Below are 26,291 nucleotides of genomic sequence, written 5' to 3' on the forward strand. Positions count from 1 at the left end.
TAACATTTTATGGTACAAAAAAATGAGCAGTATTCTACTATTATAAATATGCACAATTTATTATGCAAGTCAGCTGTCTACATTTGTTTGATCAAAATCATATGAGGACTAAGTGCTAAAATTCAAGATTTCTTACTCATTTGTCCCTAGGTAAATATAGTGAACATAAAGGCTGCCACATAAAACACACACACACACACACACTTGGTGCGGTAACAGACATAAGTGTCAGAATGTTTAAAGGACCATACCAGCGTTTCTACATGTCACTGTCTACTGTCAACTTGTTTAATTTAATTTAACTTTAAATATGGACAACTGACTTGCATAATATATGGTGCATATTTATAATAGTAGCCTACTGAAACTTTACTGGGGTTTTTGGGTTTTTTTACCGTAAAATGTCATTGTATACAATGTAATAGGTGTATAATTTGTGTACATCACTTCACTGCTAAATGAAAAGAAAGCAGCCAGTTGCAGTGCCTTATATTGATTTGCAGACTATAAGTACTTAAATTAATATAAAACACTAAATGAATTAAATGTAAATGTTGGAGTTTTTCATTCAGAAAGCCCACAGTGTTCACTTCTACTTGTGTTTACTGGGCAGACCTGCCACATGCAATATGGCGGACGCGCTAACGTACTGCGGAAACGGCCCCACACAATTTACGACCTACGTACTGTGACGTATTCACCGTCATCACGTCAAGTCTGCGAGAGTTTCGTTTCTCCAGAAATTAAATCGCTGCATATTGCTCTCTGTCGCATCAGAAGAAATGGTTCCTGGTCAGTATCGCTGTTCCTTTGACGACGTTGCCACTTTTACTGACGTGTTCTTCTCATAAAACTGTATTAATGTTTGCAACCTTAGAAAATGTGTTGTTAAACCGGTTATTAGCTGTAAATGTTGATTTCAGTTGTCCATCTTGTGTTTCAGTGTCAGCTGTCGCTATCGGAGCAGGGGTGGGAGCAGGTAAGACATTTAACTTTGTCAAGGATTGTGACTGTGATTTTAATCTATAAAATGCAAACGTTAAAGTTTCCTCTGCTGTGTTCCCGTCCCTGTGCAGTGGTTGCCCTGGTCGGGGCTCCTGTTGCTCTGGGGGTCGCAGGGTTCACTTCAGCTGGAGTAGCAGCAGGCTCCGTGGCTGCTAAGATGATGTCTGCTGCTGCAGTAACTAACGGAGGAGGGGTGGCAGCAGGAAGTGCTGTGGCTGTTTTGCAGTCAGCAGGTAAACATCATACAGGATAGATGTTTTTATGGTGGGTTTGAAAAATGATCATTAATCAAATAATTATTACTGGAGCAATGATTAAAAGGAAGTCATGTGTGGAGTGTAATGCAATGTGTTGTATGTTATTTCTAAGATTAGCCGAGTCACATCCTGTCCTCATTGTACTATTGAATTATAATTAATTATAATTTTAAAAAGTTGCAGGGTTGCAAATTGCAACCTCGAGCCTCGACCTCAGTGTATGGGACAGACACACTACGAGGTGTGCTGCCAGGGAACCCTTCAGCTACAGGTCCCACCCTGTCCTAATTTAGTCAGCTGCTTTTTCTTATCGTCAAACCTCCATCAGGTTATTGTTCCAAAGTCTGAAGAACAAAACAATCAGTTTAATCAGTAGCAAAAGGGCTTCATTTACTGTTTATTTTTGTATTTCTAAACAAACTAAATAAAACAGACTTTGACTATATGTGGCGGACCCTGCCACCTTTCTAGCTTCAAACAGTGTTCTGGCGACCTTATTTTCCTCTGAGAACAGCTTGTTTATTCAGTTATGGAAAAAAGAAATATTTGAGTTAGTATTATTACCTCATCAATATTGTAAATATTACATTACAAAACTACATGGTGCCCCTTTTTAAACAAGTGAAGCTGAAGGGTTCCCTGACAGCTCACCTGGTAAAGTGCACTGAGGTTGACGATGGAGGTATAATTCAGCCTCAACCTCAGTAATCTGCTAAAGAGTCATAAAAATGCTATTTTTGAGCCACAAGAAGCTGTCCTTTTCACATCTGGGGTTGGGGTGTAAAAACATGTCTAAAAAAACTTGGGGTGGGTATAATTATATGCAATTGTCTGTCAAACCTTTAACTGAAACATCGTCACATTGTCACAGTAGAGATTTAAAAAAAGCTAATGTGGGTAATTTGTGCAGTATTCAGCAAAAATAGGGTTTAGGTACAATTTAATGATACTGTGATTGTAGTGTTACTGTTTCATTTGGTCTTTCTGTCTTGCCATCAAAGATCTCTTCTCTTTAGCTCCAAACCTTGACATAAACCCTGTGTAATGTTGCTGTAGGTGCAGCTGGCCTGTCAGGAGCTGCCACTGCAGCTGTGACCGGCGCTGGAGCAGCAGTGGGATATCTGGCCAGCTTCTTCCGCTGACAATCGTAAAGTAAAAACATGACTTTATAATATTATCTTGCTAAATGAAGGAGGCAAATGCAAGTTATGAGATATTGTATCCAACCCCTCCCACTCTGCTCACTGTCTGTTTCAGCTTTTGCCCTCTGGGAGGCACTATGGGTCTTTTCCCACCAAAACAACCTGGTCTAAAATCAGACTCTTTCCTGCTGCAACATTCTGCCTTCTAGCTTCCAATCCTTGCACCTTGCATCATGATACATAAATGTATTTTGTATTTAAATGTTTTCTGCAATAAATCTGTAAAACCTGACCGATACTGGTTCAGTGTGTTGTCTATTCCCCATAATGTCCCCTAGAGATGAGTAGAGTGAAACGTAGCTTGCACACAATCACTTGATCCATTTTCATATAATGAAATTGACCAGATCCTTCAACACTATAAATCAAGCTCTTCAATGTCCAACATAAATCTATATATCATTTATATATATATATATATATATATAAATAATATATGTGTGTGTGTGTGTGTGTGGATCAAAAAAGGTACCTATTTCTGATTCTAATTTCATAGTAAGCCCTGACAGGAAATGATTAATTGAATAAACAAAAACTCAGTCCCACCCTTCTTTTGTCGCCTTTTTTTCAGTGAAATTAAAATGATCAAATCGCATCAACACCTGTAACGTTTTCTTAAAGGTGCACTATATAGTTTTGGAAAATAAATTCAGATTCAGAAAAGTAGCACTTACAATGTTAGTAAATTTATAATACAAACTCAGAAATATTTATTCAATACACAGCATTCCCAGAATTGAATAAACAAGCTGTCCTCAGAGGGGAATAAGGTCCCCAGAGAGCTGTCTGAAGCTGGAATATGTAGAATGGTTCTGCAAATACAAAGTAAAACAACATGAAACTGTTGTCTGTTGTCCTCAAGAGTGAAGATTTTTTACATTTCTTGCCTAAAAAACATTATGCACCTTTAACGGCATGTTCATACAATGTAACTTTAATTCCATTATATGTGCACAAAACTAGTCTATTAAATGTTTGGAGTAAGGCATTTACTAATAGCATGGCCCAGTCCACAGTTTACCTGTTTACCTTTACCTGACACGCATAACAAATCACAATACATGCAGCTATAAAATAACATGACATGCACAGTACAGACAACAATAATGGACATTGTTCCAGTGTCCTAGTTTTTTAGCCTAGTTATTTATTTCTTTATTTCTCAGCTTTTCTGTAGCTTCATACCTTGATATTAAACCAGTGTAATCTTGCTGTAGGTGCAGCTGGTCTGTCAGCAACTGCTACTGCAGTTGTGGCCGGCACTGGAGGAGCATTGGGGTGGCTGACTAGTCTCTTCGTGGGAAAAGCAAAAGCTGATGATGACCCACCTGATGATGATGACCCAGCTGCTGAGCCTATGTTGACGGTGTCAGATCTTGTCCTTAAATAGCAGTACTATAGTGTAGAAATACTGTCACAAGTCAAAGTCATACGCATACATTTTTACTCAAAATAGTACTGTAAAATACCAAAAGTAAAAGTACTAACTATGTGCAATGGCATTTTTTCATAGTAATATATATTATATAATTGGATTGTAATTCTTGGTGTATTAATGTGGTTTATCAAATGAATGTAATAGAGTAAAAAAGTAAAAATATAGTGGGTTGTGAAGTAGATGTATAAAGTATAGCAATACGTGGAAACACTTAAGTAAAGAACTAACATCTCAAAATTGTACTTAAGTGCAGTACTTGAATTAATCTCCACCACTGAGTCTTAACCTCTTAGTGATTGTTAAACATACTTCAGGGTATCAGTTGTCATTTGATGTGTTCATGTCAGCCTTTTTAAATATTTTATCATGTTTAACCTGGCTATAAGACACATTTTCCCCTGGGACAACTAGGCTGAAGGAAGAAGATGAATGAACAATATTTCTACCTGGGCCCAGTGTGGGAGGTTATTCCAAATAATATCAGTTTGCTTACTAAACAGCACTTTCATCATGTCAGACAGCTGAAGTGTTTTCGCAGTAAATCTGTGAAAGCTGTGACAGTTCAGTGTGTCGTCTGCACATATTTTTTTCCATTCCTCATCATGTCCACTAGATGGCCGGAATGAGTAAATTAAATTGTTCACAAGCTCATTAACATTTTTTAAGTGAAGCAGCTTGATGTGGAATAATCAGTGATGAATAAAATAATAAACTGGAAAGGGCCTCAGTTATACAAATACTTAAAGTACAGTGTACAGGAGTGTAGTCGTAGACAGGAGCTACAGACTCTCGGCCCCTGTCGTCTCTCAGTATCACCAACGGAGTCTGGAATTTCTCCAAGGCTCATCTCATCTGTACCTCCAGACACCCAGAGTCTGCCAAGTGTGACGGACATTGAAGCCCTCTCAGACCAACGATTGATGTCAGTGTACAAATCAAACATTCCTTCATTACATTTCTTCCTCTCAGCATTCATTAGTCTTTCAGGCCACATGAACAACAGCTGCTGCATCCACTGGATCTGGAGCTTCCTGTGAAGGAGACAGTGGGTTAAGGCCCTTTGACCCTCAGCAGTGATGCCCCTATAAAATGATATTTTACTCATCTCTTCCTGCCCACTTTTTGTGTCAGCTTTTGCCGTCTGGGAGGCACTTGTCCAACAAATCAACATGGTTTAAGATGCTTTCCTGCTGCAACAAGGACTAAATTCTACTTCCTAGACGTCTAATCTTTGCACCTTGCATTGTGATACATTCAGCTCATCATTATCTCTGACTGTGATTACTACTTACTGTCTGATATTTATGTGTACCTATAAGCAGCGCTGCTGCCAATGTATACTGAGGTTTTTTCCATGTTGTACAGAATTCTTCTCACTCATGTGCCCATTGAAGTGAATATCATACAAAAGTCCATCCAATAGTTGCTGAGATGATTCATGTAAAATGTCTTAAAAGTTAAAAAGCCAAAGTCCGTACCAACAGGAGCTCCTCTCCCACAGAAAATGCCTGAAAGGCCTCATCAGTAGCCCCACCTTAAAATTCATGACTTCTTGACATCACACTACGTCACCATGTCACATGTGCATAATTTATGCCTATGTTTCTGTCCTGTTTTTCCAGTCATAGTTATGACAAACCACCTCAGAAATGTTAGTGACTAAAGTTTATTTTGAAAGGGAGCTAAGAGCTCAGTGACGCCCTCTTTTGATTAGATCTTAAACTGCCTCATTTCTGAGGAAGTGATACCTAACTCTCAGTATATAAACTCAGCCCAGTGCAAGGCTCATCACAAAGAACAACAACATGGGGCTCTGTGAGTAACACTGTTCCTTCTCTTTCTCTATAAATGTAGTAACCATAGCAAATTGTCTTTAACCAAACCAAATGAGCTGTAATGTTTTCATCTTGTGTTTCAGTGACAGCTGCGCTAATCGGAGCAGGAGCAAGTAAGTCTTTGGAAAGCCTTCATGGATCATCTGTGTTGTTTCCAGTTGTTTTTAACACACTTTAAAGTAGAAAATACTGAAGTTATATCAAGCATGATCCATTTTGAAGTAGTGTGACAGTTTCCTCTGCTGTGCTCTTGACAATGTGCAGCAGGTGCCGTGGTCGGGGCTCCTTTTGTTCTGGCCGGCATAGGATTCACCTCAGCTGGAATAGCAGCAGGCTCCTATGCTGCCAGCATGATGTCAGCTGCAGCAGTGGCTAATGGAGGAGCAGTGGCAGCAGGAAGTACAGTGGCTGTTTTGCAGGCAGCAGGTAAAATTCATTCCTTGATGTATTAAATGACTTTTTTTAAGCTTTGTGTCTGAATGCTGAGATGATCATTGCTGTAGCTCCATACCTTGATATAAAACCTGTGCAACGTTTCTGTAGGTGCAGCTGGACTGTCAGGAGCTGTCACTGCAGTTGTGGGCGGCACTGGAGCAGCAGCAGGAGGACTGATTGCACTTCTCATCTGAATCTGGTCTAAGGACAGAGGATGTCGTTCACTTTACAGACTGTAAAGCCCACTGGGGCAATGCGATTGGGATTTTGGGCTATATAAGTAAAATTGATTTGATTTGAAAATCATTTTTTGCTAAATTAAGGAGGAAATTGAAAATGATGTCAGACAGCTGAAATGTTTGTATGCAATAAACTTATAAAGCCTCTGAAAAGATGCTGGCTTACTGTGTCATGTGTAGTCAGGAGATCATCAGCTGAGGAGTCATAACTATGAGCAACTGCTCACAACGAGGTCTGTGGATTATCTTGTGTAAGCGGGTCATGATTTCTGGAGAGAGTTTCTCAAATGTGTTTTTTTGACGCTTTGAGCACCCAAGCCAAGTGTGATGCAGTTCCATTATATTTGAGAGAAGGCACTGTGGTTTTTTGGTAATGTTTCTGGACTGCGTATGTAGTCTGCTACAGAGATAGTTTTATAGATTGATTGTATTGTAATTAAACACCTTTCACATTCACTTTCACATCACATGTACTTCTTCTATTTAACTGAATGACTTTTTCCTCTTCACAACAACTGGTCTTTTATCCATATCTGGTCTCAACTACACGTTTGCTCTGTGGTGTCAAAGAGCTAATAGGGTCAGAGCTAATCTCCCTATAGTTAATGTATTGTCTGTCTTCACACACCGTAAAAAACAATCCCTTTGTTAAAATGAGTCATTAATGCTTCCAAAATAAGGATGGGTGTTGGTTAGACAATCTATTTATAACAGCAGCCAGGTTTGTGACATTTAAACACAGTCCCTAATTTCCTGTGTAACCTGATTGTGTCCTGGCTAGAAAACAAAAGATAGTCAACTAAAAAGAAGCAACTGCAACTGCTGAATCTGTCACTTCAAATGTGCTAAATTATCAGCTTATCCATAACCATTTCTGGACTTTAAAATCATATAAGGAAGTTGTGACCCACAATGCCAATCCCAAAGAAGTTGGGACATTTTCACATACATAGAAACGAATAAGACACTTTGCTCATCCTTTCTGCTTCTTGGTTTCTTTCTGTTAAAAGGCTGTTTTTCCTCACCACTGTCACCAAGTGCTTGCTCACGGGGGTTTTTGGGTCTCTGTAAAGTAACGTGAAGGGACTAGACCCGCTCTTATTAAAAAGTGTCATGAAATAACACTGTCACTGTCACTGGCATTTAAGTATAATATATTTATTATATAATTGGATTGTAATTATTGGTGTATAGATGTTGTTTATCAAATAAATGTAATAGAGTAAAAAAAAGTACCATATTTGGTTGGAAGGGTTGTGAAGTAGATGTATAAAGTATAGCAATACGTGGAAATGCTTAAGTAAAGAACTAACATCTCAAAATTGTACTTAAGTGCAGTACTTGAATTAATCTCCACCACTGAGTCTTAGCCTCTTAGTGATGGTTAAACATACTTCAGGGTATCAGTTGTCACTTGATGTGTTCATGTCAGCCTAAATATTTTATCATATTTAACCTGGCTATAAGACAAATTTTCCCCTGGGACAAATAGGTTGAAGGAAGAAGATGAATGAACAATATTTCTACCTGGGCCCAGTGTGGGAGGTTATTCCAAATAATATAAGTTTGCTTACTAAACAGCACTTTCATCATGTCAGACAGCTGAAATGTTTTTCGCAGTAAATCTGTGAAAGCTGTGACAGTTCAGTGTTGTCTGCACATATTTTTTTCCATTCTTCATCATGTCCACTAGATGGCCTGAATGAGTAAATGAAATTGTTCACAAGCTCATTAACATTTTTTAAGTGCAGCAGCTTGATGTGGAGTAATCAGTGATGAATAAAATAATAAACTGGAAAGGGCCTCAGTTGTCCTTTTCTTTCTTGACAGTCTTGAGTCTGGAATTTCTCCAAGGCTCATCTTATCTGTACCTCCAGACACCCAGAGTCTGCCAAGTGTGACGGACATTGAAGCCCTCTCATGTGGGTAATGTGGGTAATTTGTGCAGTATTCAGCAAAAATAGTGTTTAGGTAAAATGTAATGAGACTGTATTTTGTATTTAAATGTTTTCTGCAATAAATCTGTAAAACCTGACAAGATATCGGTTCAGTGTGTTGTCCATTCCTCATAATGTCCCCAACAAATGAGCAGAGTGAAACGTGTTCAGTGGTTCGTTGTGTGCACAAAACTAGTCTATTAAATGTTTGGAGTAAGACATTTACTAATAGCATGGCCCAGTCCTTCACAGTTTACCTGTCCTATTAATCAGCACTCTGATAAGTACAGTAAATACTGCATTAATAACCTTGGTAATACAGAGAATAACTGCAGTGACTGTGCACTTAGTGACTACCACATTATGATTATTTAAAGCGTGCAGCGCCCCCTTTCGTTCAGAGAACAACATTGTTTAGTTTCATTTCGCAATAAACGAAACTTAATCATTAGCCGACTATATAAAGCCCGGCCCAGCTCACAGCTGATCAGAACAGACAACAACATGAAGCCTGGTGAGTAACGCTGGTCTTGTGATGATACTGATACATTTCTGTGGAAGTACTTATACTTAACTAATAAATGAACCAGATGAGCAGTAAATGTTGATTTAGATCTTGATCTTGTGTTTCAGTGACAGTTGCCCTCATTGCAGGAGGTGCAGGTAAGTCTTTGTTAAGTCTTAATGGATCAACTGTGTTTGCTGGTAACACTTCATATCACAGGTCCAGAAATGTCATGGCATGTAGGTGTCACGGTGTTGTCCAGTGTTCTGTTTCCCTCCTGTGCTTCTCTCCAGCCTGACTTTACCTCCACACCTTCTCTGTTCCTGCTGTTTTTCCCTTCTTCTCTGTTCCTGCTGTTCTTTTGTTTCTTCCATTTGTTACCCTCACCACAAACGGTTAAAACGTACCTTGGTCCGACCTGCACCTCATCCCCTCGTTAGTGTAGTTTGTATTTAAGTCCAGTCTTTAGTTCAGTCTTTGTCTGTTGTGTTTCCTCAATCCTGCCGTTCTGTTTAGTTTGCCTGTTCTTCATTTGTGTTGTATAAAAGAAATTAAGGAATGTAACTTTTAAAATGGGAAGTTAGTCACTTGATTCTGAATTTTAAGTTGTATTTGTCGTAATATGCAATTTATGGTGGATAACGATATGAAGATTTTACATTTAAGAGAAATGTTTCAAAGCTGGACTGATCTGCTGAAGTGATAGAAATTGGTGAGAATGTAAATAGTTAAGAAATGTACTTCAATTTACTGACTTTCAGAAGTTGGAAATTCAGCTGCAACAACTTACTTCAGTTTAGTGGCCTGCTGAGGGGAAGTTAAGCAGAAACCAGTTGGAAGTGTCTTGGAAATACATTAAAGAAATTACCTGCTATTAACTTCTTATACAAAAATAGGAGATTATTACATATACAATATTACTGAGGTGATGATACAAACTCAGAAATATTTCTTTTCTAGATAACTGAACAAACAAGCTGTTCTAAGGAGAAAATAAGGTGTTTGAAGCTAGAAAGGTGGCAGGGTCCGCCAAATACAGACAAAGTAAAATAGTATGAAATTGTGTTGTCCCTTTAACATCAGTTTGTTTATTCAGTCAAGGAAATTAAGTTTATTTAGGCATTTTAAAAAAAACCAATTAATGATGATCTTTCTCTGCTGATTATAATTTATTCCCCAAAATGAAGTAGTGCACCTTTTTAATGTAAAAGAAATGATATGTTAAACTTAGATCACACATGATCAATTTTAAAGTGACCCAACAAATTAGCACACTTTGATTTAGAAAAGTTTCCTCTGATTCTGTTCTCATCCATGTGCAGCAGTTGCCGTGGTCGGGGCTCCTTTGGCTCTGGGCGCTGCAGGTTTCACCTCAGCTGGAATAGCAGCAGGCTCCATCGCTGCTAAAATGATGTCGGCTGCTGCGATTGCTAACGGAGGAGGAGTGGCAGCTGGAAGTGCTGTGGCTGTCTTGCAGTCAGCAGGTAAAAGCTGTTTCATGTACTTGTCATAACGGATTTATAGCTTTTGGTTACAATCCATTGTTAAGTGTGACGATGATGACACCACTGCATATAATAGTGCCATTCATTTATTTAACAATAACGATCTTTATCGTCCATAATGTGGAAATTTGCCTTCGTCTTCACAGGTTTGTCAGACACGCATAACAAATCACAATACATGCAGCTATAAAATAACATGACATGCACAGTACAGACAACAATAATGGACATTGTTCCAGTGTCCTAGTTTTTTAGCCTAGTTATTTATTTCTTTATTTCTCAGCTTTTCTGTAGCTTCATACCTTGATATTAAACCAGTGTAATCTTGCTGTAGGTGCAGCTGGTCTGTCGGCAACTGCCACTGCAGCTGTGGCCGGCACTGGAGGAGCATTGGGGTGGCTGACTAGTCTCTTCGTGGGAAAAGCAAAAGCAAAAGCTGATGATGATGACCCAGCTGATGATGACCCACCTGATGATGATGACCCAGCTGCTGAGCCTATGTTGACGGTGTCAGATCTTGTCCTTAAATAGCAGTACTATAGTGTAGAAATACTGTCACAAGTCAAAGTCATACGCATACATTTTTACTCAAGTAAAAGTACAAAAGTATTGGGCTCAAAATGTACTGTAAAGTACCTAAAGTAAAAGTACTAACTATGCACAATGGAGGGCTGGTTGCACTCATCTGAATCTAGTCAATGACAGAGGATGTCGTTCACTTTACAGACTGTAAAACCCACTGAGGCCAGTCATTTTTTTGCCAAATTAAGGAGGAAATTGAAAAAAATGTCAGTTCACATAATAACCAGCAACTTTGTCATGTCAGAGAGCTGAAATGTTTGTATGCAATAAACTTTTAGAGCCTCTTAAAGATGCTGGCTCACTGTCTCATGTGTAAATAGTCGGGAGATCATCAGCTGAGGGGTCGAATCTATGAGCAACTGCTCACAACAAGGTCTGTGGAACTTGTGAACTTCTTACATGAATTAAAAATCTAATTTTTAAAATGTTTTTTTCAGGATGGGAAGTGTGAAGGTTTTCAGAAAATTAAAAATGAATTAAGGGTGGTGATAGAGCCTAGGAATGCAGTAAAAAAGCCATAAATATAAATGGTAATGTTTCTGGACTGCGTGTGCTGCTACTACAAAGCTCCACTCAGAGATAGTTTTATAGATTAAGATTGTATGGTCAAAAAACATCTTTAACATCCCCCTTCATGCATAACAGTTTGGCCTGCTGTTCAGATGTAAATGTTCCATAAGTACTGTAGGAACCATATATTTGCGTTAGATTTGTTTGTTTGTTTGTCGTCACTTATTTTGGTGTGGTGACGTAATGTGGGATGGACCCCTAATTAGGCTATATAATATCACCTGTCACCTGGCTGTCAGTGTTGGAGAGAGGGGGTGAGCTGGGAGCGCACATTTTCGTTTACCGCACTTTTAGCTCACAGTTTCTTTACCAGGTTTTTGTTCTTTGAAGAATATAATAAAACCTTAAAAAAGGAACAACCAGAATGAACAGACACCTTTAGGTGGTGCATGTGGCCAGGATTCTTCTGGATCTCGTCCCTCTTGTTGTTTAAGCTCAGGGGTATCATGATCATGTGATGTATGCCCATAGCCTTCCCATCTGCAGCATCAGTCTTTTTGTCAGCTCTGTTGCACTCTCCTTGATGCGTTGGATGTGAGCCCAGTCTGCTTCTCCTCTTGCTGTTCTGTTGAGACTGCCATCTTTGTCCAGGACTCTGTGGCCCACCCATCTCCAGTCTTTTGGGTGCCAGGTAGTTCCTGCAACCTCCTTGAATTTGTTCGGCTGACATACTGTAGGGAACATCATCCCCTCTATGATCTTGACTCCGCAACCAGTAGTCAACAGAAGCTGCTGAGAAAAAGTATTTCTTGGAGAAGAAGGGTTAATTTGTGTCTCTTTAGGAGATACGGACAGGGCTGACAGGTCAGGGTGTATTGGTGCCCCTCCCCCCTCCCTTGCAGAGTCTTCCTGGGGTTCTTGACCTCATGTGGAGAAGGTGTCGTTGAAGGAAGTGCTGTAAGTGTGGAGACCGTATATAGAGCAGGCCCATTCCTAATTCTGGCCCTACATTCTTGTTTCTCCTTCTTCCACTTACTCAAACTTTCTTTTCCCATTATTTCAATCCTGCTACTGATTTTGCAAAAAAAAAAAAAATCATCAGTCTATCTTTTCCTACATTCCTTTTCCCCTTTCTTCTAACATACTCTACACCATCTTAACATTCTGTATTTTGCCTTTCACTGAAAACACCCTATGGGTGACATAGTGCCAAAGTTGAACATCCTCAACCACATTATTTCCCCATTTGTCTGCCCTTATTTCAGCAGGGCCTGTAAGACGGTCAGCTAGAGTTTTTAATTTCCCAGTTTTGTTCCTCCTGTTTTCAATTGACTCACTGGGACAGATGCGCTTAAACTTCCAATGGGCTTATCATTCACACAAACTTCACAATCACACTGATCTTCCCATACAAGTGTATGGTTGGATCTCATCAAGTAGACACTAACTTTGGGTAACTTATTCAGCCAGGTGGTTTGTATGACACATTCGTTCCGAGCAACGCACCCTTGTAGCACACAAGCTGTATACTAGTCACTGAATGTCACCACAAAGTTTATTCTTTACATTCTTATTTCAATATATATATATATATATATATATATATATATATTCATTACATGCCCATTTTATTGTAGCGGGGCCTATCATATCATATTATACTATATAATATCATTATATTACAGTATTTCATGTAGGATCATATTATTATTGTATTATATTATTATAGTACCTGTTATCAGGTTTGCACCAAACACTCCTATTCAATTTCCAAGTCGTCTATAAGGATTATCTAGAACTCCTTCAGCCTCTTGAAATCACAATATATATATATATATATATATATATATATAATAATCAATTATTTTGCAAGCTTTACTTTGTAGATTACAACAGCCTCTTGCTGTGTTGTTACTTTAGTTTCTTTAGTTCTCTTTTTTTGTTCTTTCTCTTTTTCTAGCCCTATACCCCCAGGGTCTTACATGGAACAAAATACACACAACTAGCCAATACCCCCAGGGACTTACGAGGCAAAATACACACAACTAGCCAATACTCCCAGGGAATTATATGGCAAAAGGCAACCCCCAGGATCCCTTACACATGTGAACTCACTACGAGAAAGTCTTTGAGTTCAACTCATGACTAGTTATGTTCAAGCACACCACCTAAAACAGCTGATAAGTAAAAAAGGTAAAAACTGAATGAAATCTGCAACTGTGACTCCAGATTTTAATTAAGCCATATCTAATGACACCATTTTGAAGGTCTCCATCCCAATTTTTCCCAACATCAGTACGTGGTCTCCCTCTGGACAGATGTTGCCGTTAAAGATGCTCTGATATATCACATACACAAATGATCTCAAAGGGGTCGTTTATAGTGACCAATATACAGAAAAAGTGCGTTTTAGCATCTTTCAGCTCATTGTGTTGGTAAGTCAATTTAATTTATAAGGTACCAATTCACAACAACAGTTATTTCATGACACTTTTTAATAAGAGCGGGTCTAGTCCCATCACGTTACTTTACAGAGACCCAACAATCCCCATGAGCAGGCACTTGGTGACAGTGGTGAGGAAAAACAGCTTTTTAACAGAAAGAAACCAAGAAGCAGAAAGGATGAGCAAATTGTCTAATTTAATTCTATGTATGTGTAAATGTCCCAACTTCTTTGGAATTGGCATTGTGGGTTACAACTTCCTTATATGATTTTAAAGTCCAGAAATGGTTATGGATTAGCTGACATCCAACCTTATTTTGGAAGCATTAACAGCTTGTTTTAACCACATTTTGCTTTTGGGTGTGTGAAGACAGACAATACATTTGTATATGCATACACAGGCAGATTAGCTTTGACCCTATTAGCTCTGCAACACCACAGAGCAAACATGTGTAGTTGAGACCAGATATGGATGAAAGACCAGTTATTGTGAAGAGGAAAAAGTCATTCAATTAAATAGAAAAAGTACTCTGATGCCTCCTGCCATGCCACCACTCCCAAACTCTTGACTTCTCACCTTTCTGACTCAGTCTCACTGACCTAAAAAGAGCAGATTTACACCCGTCTGTGAGAGCTGCGATTATAAAACTGTGCATTCATGAACAGAACTCAAGTCTTATGAAGTACTTGCAGCGGCTTCTTGCTTCCTAGAGCTGCTGAGAGGCTGAGACTGGGAGGATTTAACTTTGTATTACCCGCCGTTCAATCATCAATGTCCACTCAGGATTCCCCGTGACAAATCCAAAGGAGACAGTGGAGGAAGGGCAGAGCATTGAGCAACACATAGAGAAAAACATTTAGACACAAATAATGATGACACACACACACACACACACACACACATAGACAGAGAGACAGAGAGAAACACTGATTGACTGCTAAAGACTAAGCATTGCTTCTAACAGTTTCTGGTAGCTTGAGGGCTCTAAGCAGTTTTGATTTTTTGGGAATGTAAAAGATGCTAATTATTATTATGATAATTATTGTCCAGTCGAAATCAACTTTTAGACTAGATAAAAGACAATATCTTGTCATTTAGTCTATCATAATTCAAGGTGCCATTGTTGAATCCCTACTTTCACCATGTAACTCCCCCATCTTGCCTGTTAAGAAACCAAATGGGGGGTGGAGACTAGTAAAACACGTTAGGTGTGAAGTTGTTGAGCATCCGGCAGATGTTGTAACACTCATGTCAAAATTTCTATCAGACGGTGGGGGTTCAGTTATTGTTTTAGCAAATGCAGATTTTAGCATTCCTGTTCATCCTGACTCACAGTTCTGGGTTGTTTTCTCTTTCAATGGTAAGCTTTATTCTTGGATGAAGATGCCATAGGGTTTCTTCACCAGTCCAACTCTGTTTGCTATGGAGCTGAGAAATTTCCTTTACACAACGGAGATAAGGACTCTGTGACACCCTCTTTCCATTTCTCAAGAAATGTTATCTAACTATCACCTGTAGGATATAAACCCAGTTCAAGGTGCAGCAGAAAAAAGAATGACGTGGGACTTTGTGAGTATCACTTTCTTAGACAATGCTGATGCATATCTTTGAAAGCACCGATAGCCTACTTATGTTTTCTTTATTAAATGAACTAACAGTAACCGTAAAGCAAATGTCTTTGTGCCAGATGAGCTGTAATGTTTTCTGCTTTCATGTGTCAGTGACAGCTGCGATGAATGAAGCAGGAGCAAGTTAGTCTGAGGAGAGCCTTTAAAGGATAACTACCGTTTTTTACAACCTGGACCTTATTTCTGGCAAAATATATGGTCATTTACTCACCCAGATAACTTTGGTGTCATTCGGCGTCGTTCGGACGAAATTAGATCCAGTGTAGCGGCGATATATCCATATAATGGGAGAGACGGGGCAGCGACACACAGCCTCTATATAACGCATTATCTGCCACGAAACTAGTTCATTTCATCAATATTTTGTTATGAAATGCTAGCGCTATTAGCCTCTGAGTCCGGGCTCGTCTATTGTCAACATCCGGGGTCTGTAGGCTGATCTACTACCTCTGACCTGGAAGATGTCGTCTCTGAGCTGCGCGCGCACCCGCGACAGCGCGGCTTGTTTACCTGTAGCTGCTACTGCTAGTTTGACCCCGGATGTTGATAACGGACGAGCCCGGACTCAGAGGGGAATAGCGCTAGCATTTCATAACAAAATATTGATGAAATGAACTAGTTTCGTGGCAGATAATGCGTTATATAGAGGCTGTGTGTCGCTGCCCCGTCTCTCCCATTATATGGATATATCGCCGCTACACTGGATCTAATTTCGTCCGAACGACGCCGAATGACACCAAAGTTATCTGGGTGAGTAAATGATCATATATTTTGCCAGAAATAAGGTCCAGGTTGTAAAAAACGGTAGTTATCCTTTAAGAGTTAAGTTTTAAATTCATGAAAGATTCTCAATTTGCTCTCAATCCCACAATTCTTCACTCCACATATTTAATTTATACATCAAAATGTAGGAACACAAACAGACAGGAGTCATTATTCAAACAGTGCAGTTTAGTACCCAGCCAAGGGGCTTACTGGGAATGAAAAATGGGAATAAGATGTTGAAACTCCTTAACCTTCAATGAATAAATACTATTTTGCTTTTCAGAGGGGAAGAAGACAGGAAAGAGTGTGTTTCTGTAATACAGTCATCTTTACTTCAATCTTGAAACAGAAAAACTTGATTGCATAACAGTCCACAGTGTTCATTTGGCCAAGATTAACCCAGATTCCACATCTGATCAAGTGTGTTATTCAATAGACACTTCACACTCAGAACAGTAGAACAACAGGACCAACAACGACACATCCAAATGATAAAATAAAGCAGACAGGCAACAACGAGGGAGACACCGAACTTTTAGCACTCCAGGTACAAGTAGCAGAAGTGAAAATTGCACATGATGGATGTCAATAGATGCTAAATAAGTTATAACTCATCTTTATAAGAAATATTAAATAAATATATAAATATCAAGTAAAATGTTCCCTTCTTACCAATATACTTCAGTTTAAACTACATTCATATACATTGATCAAACAACCACGTGTACAACATACATAAAGGCAAACCAACAACATGCAAGTCTGACAAATCCTGCTTCAAGTTTGCTGAGCAACCTGGCGTCTAAATAAATATTGTTTCAAAGTGTGAAGATTTTGTTTTATTTCTCTGTGGTCTCCTGTGGTATATGGCATTTTAAACAGCACTGAGTACCTTCCCTTGTCTCTGCACAGTGATGTCCAGGCTACTTGGGTGCTGAAGACGTCTCTTTGTCCTTAATTCCTTTCTTGCTGACCGTCTGAGCTATCCCATAGGGCACGTGGCACGCTACCGTCCCCAATTCAGCTGCTCCCTCCACGTGAAACATGTGGTCATCAAAGAAGATGTGCGGCCTGATCTTCTCAAGCACGGGGCCCTTGGGTGCCCCTGCCAAAAAAAGAGCTTCGTTGATCTCCAGACCCCATGAGCGCAGAGTTTTTAGGGCTCTGGTACCAGAACTGGCTGCGGAGCGAGCCGTCACCAAGTAGGTCCGGATGGGGCAGTCCATGCGCTGGCCTTTGTTATAGAACTTTTTCTGCAGCTTTCCTAAAGCCTCAAGGAAACACTTCAATGGCCCCTGCAGAAAGAAGGACGAGTACAGTGAGCCCACAGGCTGCATTTGTTAGCTTCTAGATTTATATGTGGCTCTATTTGTTCGAATTTTAGAATCTCAGTTCATAACAAACTTTCCTGTACATGCAGTTGCTTTATTATAACTTATAACTTGCATTCATTGCATTAGCCATCATTCCTATTGGTCTAATGGGGAAATAATTGGGGAAATGAGGTGACATTTCAAGGAGAAGTCAGATGTTGCGAGAAATAAAAGCTTGGACAGGTTTAAAACAAACCACCAGATCAGTTAAATGTATTTGAAAGGAAAAAGACGAATGGAAAAAATGAGTTTACAGACCAAATTTCTTGCTCATCTTTGACTTCCTGTACTTACACTTGTGCACAGTGCTTAATTAGGAATGTTTGCCAATATTTCAACATGCGCTCAAATTCAAATTCTTTTGATAATCTGGTTTATGAAAAGCCTGTCTGGTCGTCTGACCGCTTCTTTGGATGGTGGCAAAGGAAAAGTGGAGCAATGTGTGAGACCAAGTCAACTCTGAGCGGCACCCTCTAGGTGTGGATGCTTTGGATGGATGCATTCGATATATGTGGGCAATGAATGTTTGCTCGAAAACGGTTGTATCTATTTTCGTACATGAAGGGAGCATAAATAAGCCTTAACTCTTAACCCTAGCTAGGTTAACAAGGTGGATGCATTTTGGTCATTTTGATTAAAAAGGGGGATGGCATGGACGGATGGATATCACCATGTTTCCCAATCCTCAGTGACAGAAATGATGGTCACAGGCAAGACATTAGACCCAAGTTGTAATAAACCAGAAAAATCCCTTCATTGAATGTACCAAATGCACTACATGTCCAATAGCAGTGAGATTAAATATTTGTCACTTTATATGTATACTGTACATGGTCCAGAGGCATGTTCTCATGCGCCTTCTCGTGCTCAAAGAACTTGTCCCGTCCGTGGGCCTTGTAAATGCGCTCAGACTCATCAGAGAAGAGGACGGCGTCACCATCGAAGGCAACACGCAGCTGAGTCTCCGACACTTCCGTCATCTTCTCTGGGGTGAACATGGTGGCTGCTGCTATGCCTGAATGGATTGTTGAAAAATCAGCTGTGTATCAATACATGTTATTACTTACGCTGGTGTTACAGCTTCACAGTAATATGTAGCTTCTGTCTTTTAGCACTGACCTTCCTCAAGTGCTTCTCGAACCTTGATGGGATCAGCAGACAGGTAAAGGTTAGTGTGGTAGGCCTTCAAGTAGCCAATGGGGCTGTTTCCCCCTGTCATGCAGAAGCGCTCTATGAACAACTCTGTAGAGAGGAGGACGAAAAAGTTGAGTGAGCAGCTGATGTGAATAAAACTGAAATGTACAAGGAAAAAAAGGTAAAACACAAACAAAAGGATCGTCAGGAGGACTGCAATATTTGATGATAAGAAAAAAGAATCAGGGGTAAGCGGGGGGCATAACTAACATTCATAGCTGATCACTGTCAACATCAAATACTGGTTGTTGGTGGTTTTAGGAGGCAGAGCATGGAAAAGGAAAGGAATGACCTTGAGATCTTGTCTCAGGCAATGCAGATTTTTCTGCTTGGCTTGACTGCATTAGCAGGCGCTGGGTGTGGGTCTGCCAAACCCCTCCAAGCAGCCAGAATCACAGATCCTCAATTCCCACCACTTATCCCCAAGGGTCGTATTGTGGTGAGTGGACCATGAACAAGATCCAGCCATAACCACTGTCAGTCCCATCTCATCCTCAGGGATAGAGAGCAACACATTAAACTGAGTGGGAGTCCATGCTTCATAAAGGATAAACAACTTTGCTTCAGTTTACTGTAAAATATTAATTTGTGTAGCATTTAAACAAACATTTAAACAAACGCTCACCTCAAGTTCATTTTACAGGCTTGTTTTTGATCTCAAAAGAAATGAAAAAGGGTGGGTTAGGGTTAGGGGTTAGGGTTAGTGGTGACTTTCAAGAAGCCCACCCAGCAGGACTCTCCAGAATGGGAGAAAAAAGTAAATGAACTGTGTCAACAATTGTCAGCTGAGGTGATGGCTTGAAACCACCCAGATACCACACTGAATATAATGTACAAGAAAATGAACTGTATCAGCAATAGTGGTTTCATTCGTTTACACCTGCCTTTCTCAAACTATGGTACATGTACCACTGGTGGTACGCAGGCTCCCTCTAGTGGTACGCGGAGGAATCTCCCAAATACCCTGCTTTTAAAAAAATTAAACAAAGTTAATTTAAAAACGTATAATACTATAATGCTGTGTGTGTGTTTGAATGAAATGTGTCTTTACAGGGACTACTGTTGTTATTGTTAACGTTCTCACTTGCTCTGTGTGCATACTGTATTCGTGTGAGGGGTTTCCCCTGCATTAGAGTTGTGTGAAGGAGTTTAATAGGGCGTGATATTTGTGCCACATTTGTGAAGGAACAATGAGAGAGTTTGAGCACATAAATTATATTTTGAAGAGAAAATATGTGCAAGCAAAACATACTTTCATTTGAGCAAACAAAAACATATTTCATGCTCAATAAATGTATTTGCAAACTTTACATGATACGGATGGTGACATTTTATATTTTTTTCTTATTGTCAATAAATTCCATGAAAAGACCAAAACCAATAATGTTTTAGTTTGTTTCTCACTTAGCTCCGGGCACATTTGTCCCGACTGGAGAAACAAAACAGGCTGCTGAAAAATGATTATATACTTTCATCTCTAAATAATGCTCAGAAGTTTCCTAAATCAGCAGGGCACTGTAGTTTTTAGTAAATATCTCTCAAACATGAGTAAATAGTGCATTGGTTTTGGACTATTTTCAGTAGTGGAATGGTTTGTTGTGTGGCGTGGGATTGATTCAACATAAACTACACTGTCCATGTTAGAAGATGTTACCCAGTGCAACAGAGTGTGGCTCATTGGTGTGCTTTTAATTTTTATTCTATTTATTTTTTTGACAATACTGGAGCTGTATTCTTGTTTTGTTTTGCTCTTTTCATGGGATTTGGCAATGAAAATAAAATATAGGATATCACCAGACTTATTCTTTGAATCTTAAACAATTTGCTTTTCAGTTTCTTAAATGCCGTATCAGAAATTGTCAAGCATGTACTTCTATCTGTGGGAAAAGGTAGATTGTGACTCATATGTCAGTCTTTTCCATTGGATGTTGATGGCCTCGTTGATTTTTCATCAGCAGACATGGTAGATTGTTGGTTAGTCAGTTACCCATGACTACCAAATTTCAGTGAGACTGTTTCTGTTTCTCCTTTCAGCAAAGAAATCATTGTGACACCAACTAATATAAAGAAAAGCCATTTAAAAATTCTACACACAGTGGCTTTAAAGCCAAGTAACTTCCAAGTGTTTATGTGTATCAGCAACTCACGGTGATGATTGATGGTATTGATGAGTCTTAGGCCGACGTATGCGTGGTTGTTGGTCATGAGCACGACATCGAAGAGCTCCTCGCTCTCTGGGTAAAGCTCCCTCAGTTGAGTGTTCACAGCCTCCAGAGCCTGGGAACACGACCAAACACTGATTTGATTTGTACATAAAGACAATATCTTATCACAGAGGGGGACAGAAGCATGTGTGTGATTGAGTGGGTTGGTGTTTAATGCTTATTACTCATCCACCGCCTCCAGAGACACAACCTAACACATAACACTGACACCAAGGTATCTCTCTGCAGTGGGTTTTTATTCCTCCTCATAGCCTCTGACCTTGACGAAGGAGAAGGCAGGTCCGGGGCTGAGAGGCTGCGTTTCATGCTCCACCTGATACTTGATATAGTCTTCCATGCCTTGCTGCTCAAAGATCTGCTGCTCCTTCTCCATGCTGAAGAGGACTCGTGACGACACGGCGATGGTGATGGCATTCTCCGGCTTGGGCTGGGGGAAAGAGATTAAAAATGTTTGATTCACATCCAGCTTCAGCTTGCTCTTCACACACACAGCTGCCTTATTTGAATGAGAGGAGCTGATCAGATCGTCCAGTCAGATTCAGAGTTGTAACTTTTCTGCCTGCAGGGACACATTTTATTTCTCATATTCTGAGCAGAGTCATACGAATACTGGAGAAAAAAAAACTTTTTGCTGACATCAGTAGAGAGGAAAACTTTAATAATGGTGTTGCCACGGCCCAGTTTATGATGAGTAAACTCAGTGAGCTGTGACAGTGTGATATTAAAGACTCTTGTAGCCTGGCTGACACTTTTTAACCCTTTATCACAACAACAAATAACACACTGTGTGTATAATAGTGAATGCAGATACATATTTTGACTGATAATCATGACAGAGTTTTAGATTTTTAAGACCATTTTTAATTGATCATCAAAGGAAATCAGACATAAGACACTTTATTTGTCATAACTGGCCAACAACAAATCATGTTTAATAACTCTCAGAATCCAGCAGCAAGAGGAAAACAGGACAATAACTAGATAGATCTGAGGCCCATTCTCCATCTACATAATAATAGCAAGTAAACATTGACAGGATTAAAATATCTTCCACTAAAGGTCCCATATTGCAGAAAGTGAGATTTCCATTTTTTTTTATTATAAAGCAGTTCTAGATGCGAAATAAATAATGTGAAACTATCAAAACGGTCAATCAACAAAGAAATACACGTTGGGCAGTGCCTGCTCAGACTTGTAAGAGCTGACCAATCAGAGCAGACTTGGCATTTTCGGGTGGAAGGTATTAAAGAGAGGTATTAAAACAGACAGACAGAGGGTGAATAGAGGTGCTGCAGCACAGTACGAGAAAAATAATGTGGTTTTTGAACATTAAAGGGGCCCTATGCAACAATTTGGAGCAATAGCATCTATCTCTCTCAGTTGCTCCTATACAAGTTGCTTAATGCTGCTGGACTGGGGTTGGATATTCCACCCACAGGCCGTAGGATGTGACTTCATGCATGTTCTCGAGTGCCTCGTCTCAGTGCCTCTCTATGCTCCGCTAACAGAGAGCAACTGTAGCTAATATTAATGGAGTATAAATGGAGTCTAGCACAACACAGAAGTTACACAGAGCCCCTTTAAAGCATATACACAGTATATAGTAGTTACTCAAAATATATAAGTATGAACCTTAAATGAGCATTATATGGGATATTTAAACACCAAGTTCATGAGACAACTCTCTGCATCTTGCAGTTGCTTTTTCATGCACCTGATCTGAAACAAGAGCCCACTATGCTTTGCCCAGTTTCCAGCTGATACAATAAAGCCAAGCGGAGCCTCTGTATCCTGTTACAACCTACTCCATCTCCACTGAACTTCTTTCAGTAAGGCTTCAGATCAAGCACTTGCTGGTAAACCTGTTATTATCCCACCTGCTTTTTACCCTCAGGTTAGTCTTTCATTAAGTTAAGTGGTCAGAGTGTCTGTCGTACATCATATGACATCATTTTGGCCACTGTGAAATAATCAGCCTGGAGTGGTGAACACAAGTGTCTTGGCAGGCTTTAACTAGCAAGAAAGATCAACACAAATTAGCTCCAAAGCAATTAAACAAGATTAAATCTGACTTCATGGTTCAGCTCTGATTTGTGCATTGAACGTCTTCACTGCTGCAACAACTCTGATGTTTTGCGAAGGCATGGAAACTAATAAGAACTGTACCTGTGAATGGATGCTGCGTGAGGAGGGCTTGAAATGATACTCACTGAATCCGGTTTCCTGGTGGGGGTGGAGGGCCTCAAACCTGCCCGAACACCTTCCCATGGAGCTCTGTTGCTGTTGCTACCATTTCGGGTCGAATCCTGTCCACTGATGGTCAGAGTTTGACCGCTGTTTAGACTCATCTTACCTCTCTGGCTCACCACTCTCCTATCTCCCTCTGGTCCACACTGAGTCAGTGTGTCCTCAGATAACTCTCTTTTCGTCTCTCCCTCTCTCTTTGGCAGGGGTTCCCTAAAAAGCCCTTACTCACGGCTGCAAATTTACAATTTGCATCGAGTCCCGGTGCACTGAGGAGATGAGATCAGGGGCACTTAGCTCTGAAAAGGCAGTCAATGAGTATTGAAGAATAAGAAGGAGATTGAAAAAGAAAACTCAAGCTATTAATACATCCTCTCAGCTGAAGCATCATACGCATTGTATTCCATATTCAGCTCCTCTGTGCTGTGTGTTCCTCTCTCTCTCTTCACCACACTCAGTGCTGACTTTAAGCCATTTTTGCATCCGCCCCCTTTTTAACCCTTCAAGTGTCTGATTCCATAGAGCAGCAGCAGAGTGATTTAATGTGTGTGACAACTGGTTGAACAGAACAGATCGGTGTGTCATGATGCTTGTAATGCATTTATGCTTCAGTTTTCCTCACAGAGAGGTGGAGTTTGATATCTTTGAAGCTATTTTCTCTTGCAATCTATTAATGGATTGTTAAATAGAAGATAGTTATTATCATATTTGTTTTAGATGTTCTTACTACCAAAGAACTTCAACCACAAGTGCTAGTCCCAGTCTTACTATCATTTCATATTCCTGCTCAGCGGCGTGGGAAATGAAGTCCACCTTGGGTCATTTGCTTTCCCTCCTGTGCCTCCAATGATAATTTCTTCTCCCCTCTTCCCATTTAAACCCCTGCAGGATCTTTCCACGGATTGAATTACGGAGCAGCAGTCCCAGTTGCCAGGCAACGGCCAGGGAGTCAGTCTCCCACATCTCGAATCTGATTGGCTGTGGGGACACCAGACTGCATATATAGCCGTCCAAATATGGCATCAATCAGAAACAGAGCGGTGATGCAGGGAACAAAGATGAAAGGTTTTCGCTTCGAGGAGCATGAGCGCTAGATAAATGATATTAGCTATGCTTTTATCACAACAAACAGGCAATTTAGCCACTACAGATGTTCTTCTGGGAGGAAGAGCAGACATCCGTGCAGGGGTTTGAGGAACAAAAGGATAATAGAGACACAACTGCATCCATTACTGCCATCGTCTTTATATCTCTGTCAGGATTACAGAGGTAGCAAATAGGTGTTTAATCTTTTTTTTTTCATCTTCTTCTCAGTGTAATTTGATTGTACTTTGCAGGCAAACAACATCGAGATTGTATCAAATCACAAAACAGCAGGGGGGGATTACAGATATCAATCTACTACTTCTAAATTCGGCACATATGAGACCGACAGTGCAAAGTACCATTTGAAGTTGTAGTGCCCATGTAACCGGCAGGATAATGTGTCTGGCTGCGACCACACACTCTCCCCCAGGCTCCTTCAGAGACCAGACGCAAAGAGCTTTTATCGATTGACCGAGGACAGCTGAAGGATTCTCTGTCTTTTATTGCCTGAAACTGGAGGAACCAAAGATTCAGACATTCATTCTAGATGTTAGACATAATTAGAAATTAAAGGTGCACTATGTGAATGAATGAATTTTTAATCAGAGGAGAAAGATCTTCATTGACTGATTTTGTATGCCTAAACAAACTAAATAAACAAATCCTGTTTTGTTGCTGTTGTTTTCATGACTTAATAAAAATACTGACCTTAAAGGACAACTCAATTTCATACCGAGTTTGAATTTCTTCCCCAAAACTACATAGTGCCCCTTTAAACTTTTATGGATGCAAAAATAAATGAGCACGGAACAAATTTTGACACGTGTGGATTTTTTTAAACGTAATTTAATCCTGAATCACTTCTCAGATTAGAGACTCTGAGGAGTGCGGTGGTATTTAAAGCTGCAACAGTCTTTTCTTGCATTTCATGCTCACAGCCACTAGAGTGCAGTAGAGGACAGGTCAGTCCTGAATACCTCCCTGCTTCATTCATTCCTGGGGCGTTGAAGACAAAGAGGACGTGAAACAGAAACTGTGGGTGTGAGAGAGGAAGTTGATCTAAGCAGCTGAGTTTTTTTGTGTCTTGAAAACAGAGGAGCTATGTGGCTACAATACATTTTTCTACTAGTCTGTGGTAGTTAATGTTTTAACATGACCCTCAGATCTATGTTTTTAGTAGAATTAAACCCAATATTTAGAGTTTAGAGGTTTTTTACAGAATGATTAATGTTCTGTTTCATTACAGAAAGCTTGGGAAAATACAGTTTTGCGTGATGTAGAAATACATTTCATGTTTTTAAAGAGAATCTGGAAAGGAAGCAGAAATAAAAACTCACATGTATCACATTATTGTAATCTTTTTAATTGGGGTGAAATGAAGTCTTCATAATTTGCTGTATCTGTTGAACATCAATGCTACATTTACCCTTTATGTGCCTCCGCCTTTGTGTCTCTGCTCACTAGTCTGAAGCTCTGAGGGGGTTAACAGGACATGGAGACAGTTGGGCCGCACCCACTGAGCTGATTTGAATAACGCCGGCATTTGGCGCGAGGCTCAGAAGAGCCAGCCTTTCTTCATACCGGCTGTGTGACACCACTCCCCTCCTCTCTCCTCCCCTTGCACCCTGGAGTGGCGGGAAATGCTACAGAGAAAGGGAGGCAGAAACAGAGAGAAGGAGAGGAGGGAGACGGGGAACGCACAAGCTGAACTCTGGGCTTTTACACACCTAGAGTCACCGTGTTGACCTCACATAAAAAATGTACCTTAGAAAAAGGACAGAGAAAGAAAAGAGGCAGAAAAGGCAGCACGCCCCCCTCTCTGTTTTGGCGCGAGACGGATAGAGAGATAATGCTCTCTCAGTGGTAGACAGTGGGTGGAGAC

General features: G+C 40.0%; 2 protein-coding genes across 2 annotated transcripts; one reads left to right on the forward strand and one right to left on the reverse strand.

Moving 5' to 3' along the window:
* Positions 1-716: 716 nt before the first annotated feature.
* Positions 717-11,229, forward strand: LOC311273563 (uncharacterized protein). Its single transcript, XM_084380667.1, has 10 exons — positions 717-792; positions 944-979; positions 1,077-1,238; positions 2,319-2,402; positions 5,821-5,850; positions 6,002-6,163; positions 8,767-8,862; positions 8,982-9,011; positions 10,176-10,337; positions 10,693-11,229. The coding sequence occupies exons 1-10, from the start codon at positions 783-785 to the stop codon at positions 10,887-10,889; spliced, it is 969 nt and encodes a 322-aa protein (XP_084236793.1). The 5' UTR covers positions 717-782; the 3' UTR covers positions 10,890-11,229.
* Positions 11,230-16,305: 5,076 nt separating this feature from the next.
* Positions 16,306-23,751, reverse strand: LOC311273432 (cytosolic 5'-nucleotidase 1A-like). Its single transcript, XM_084380509.1, has 6 exons — positions 23,290-23,751; positions 21,339-21,506; positions 21,002-21,131; positions 18,780-18,902; positions 18,491-18,675; positions 16,306-17,582 (listed from the first exon to the last, which is right to left on the reverse strand). The coding sequence occupies exons 1-6, from the start codon at positions 23,425-23,427 to the stop codon at positions 17,211-17,213; spliced, it is 1,116 nt and encodes a 371-aa protein (XP_084236635.1). The 5' UTR covers positions 23,428-23,751; the 3' UTR covers positions 16,306-17,210.
* Between the last annotated feature and the right edge of the window lie 2,540 nt (positions 23,752-26,291).

Source organism: Pagrus pagrus, assembly GCF_965226575.1.
Source record: "Pagrus pagrus genome assembly, chromosome: 18".
Taxonomy (NCBI): domain Eukaryota; kingdom Metazoa; phylum Chordata; class Actinopteri; order Spariformes; family Sparidae; genus Pagrus; species Pagrus pagrus.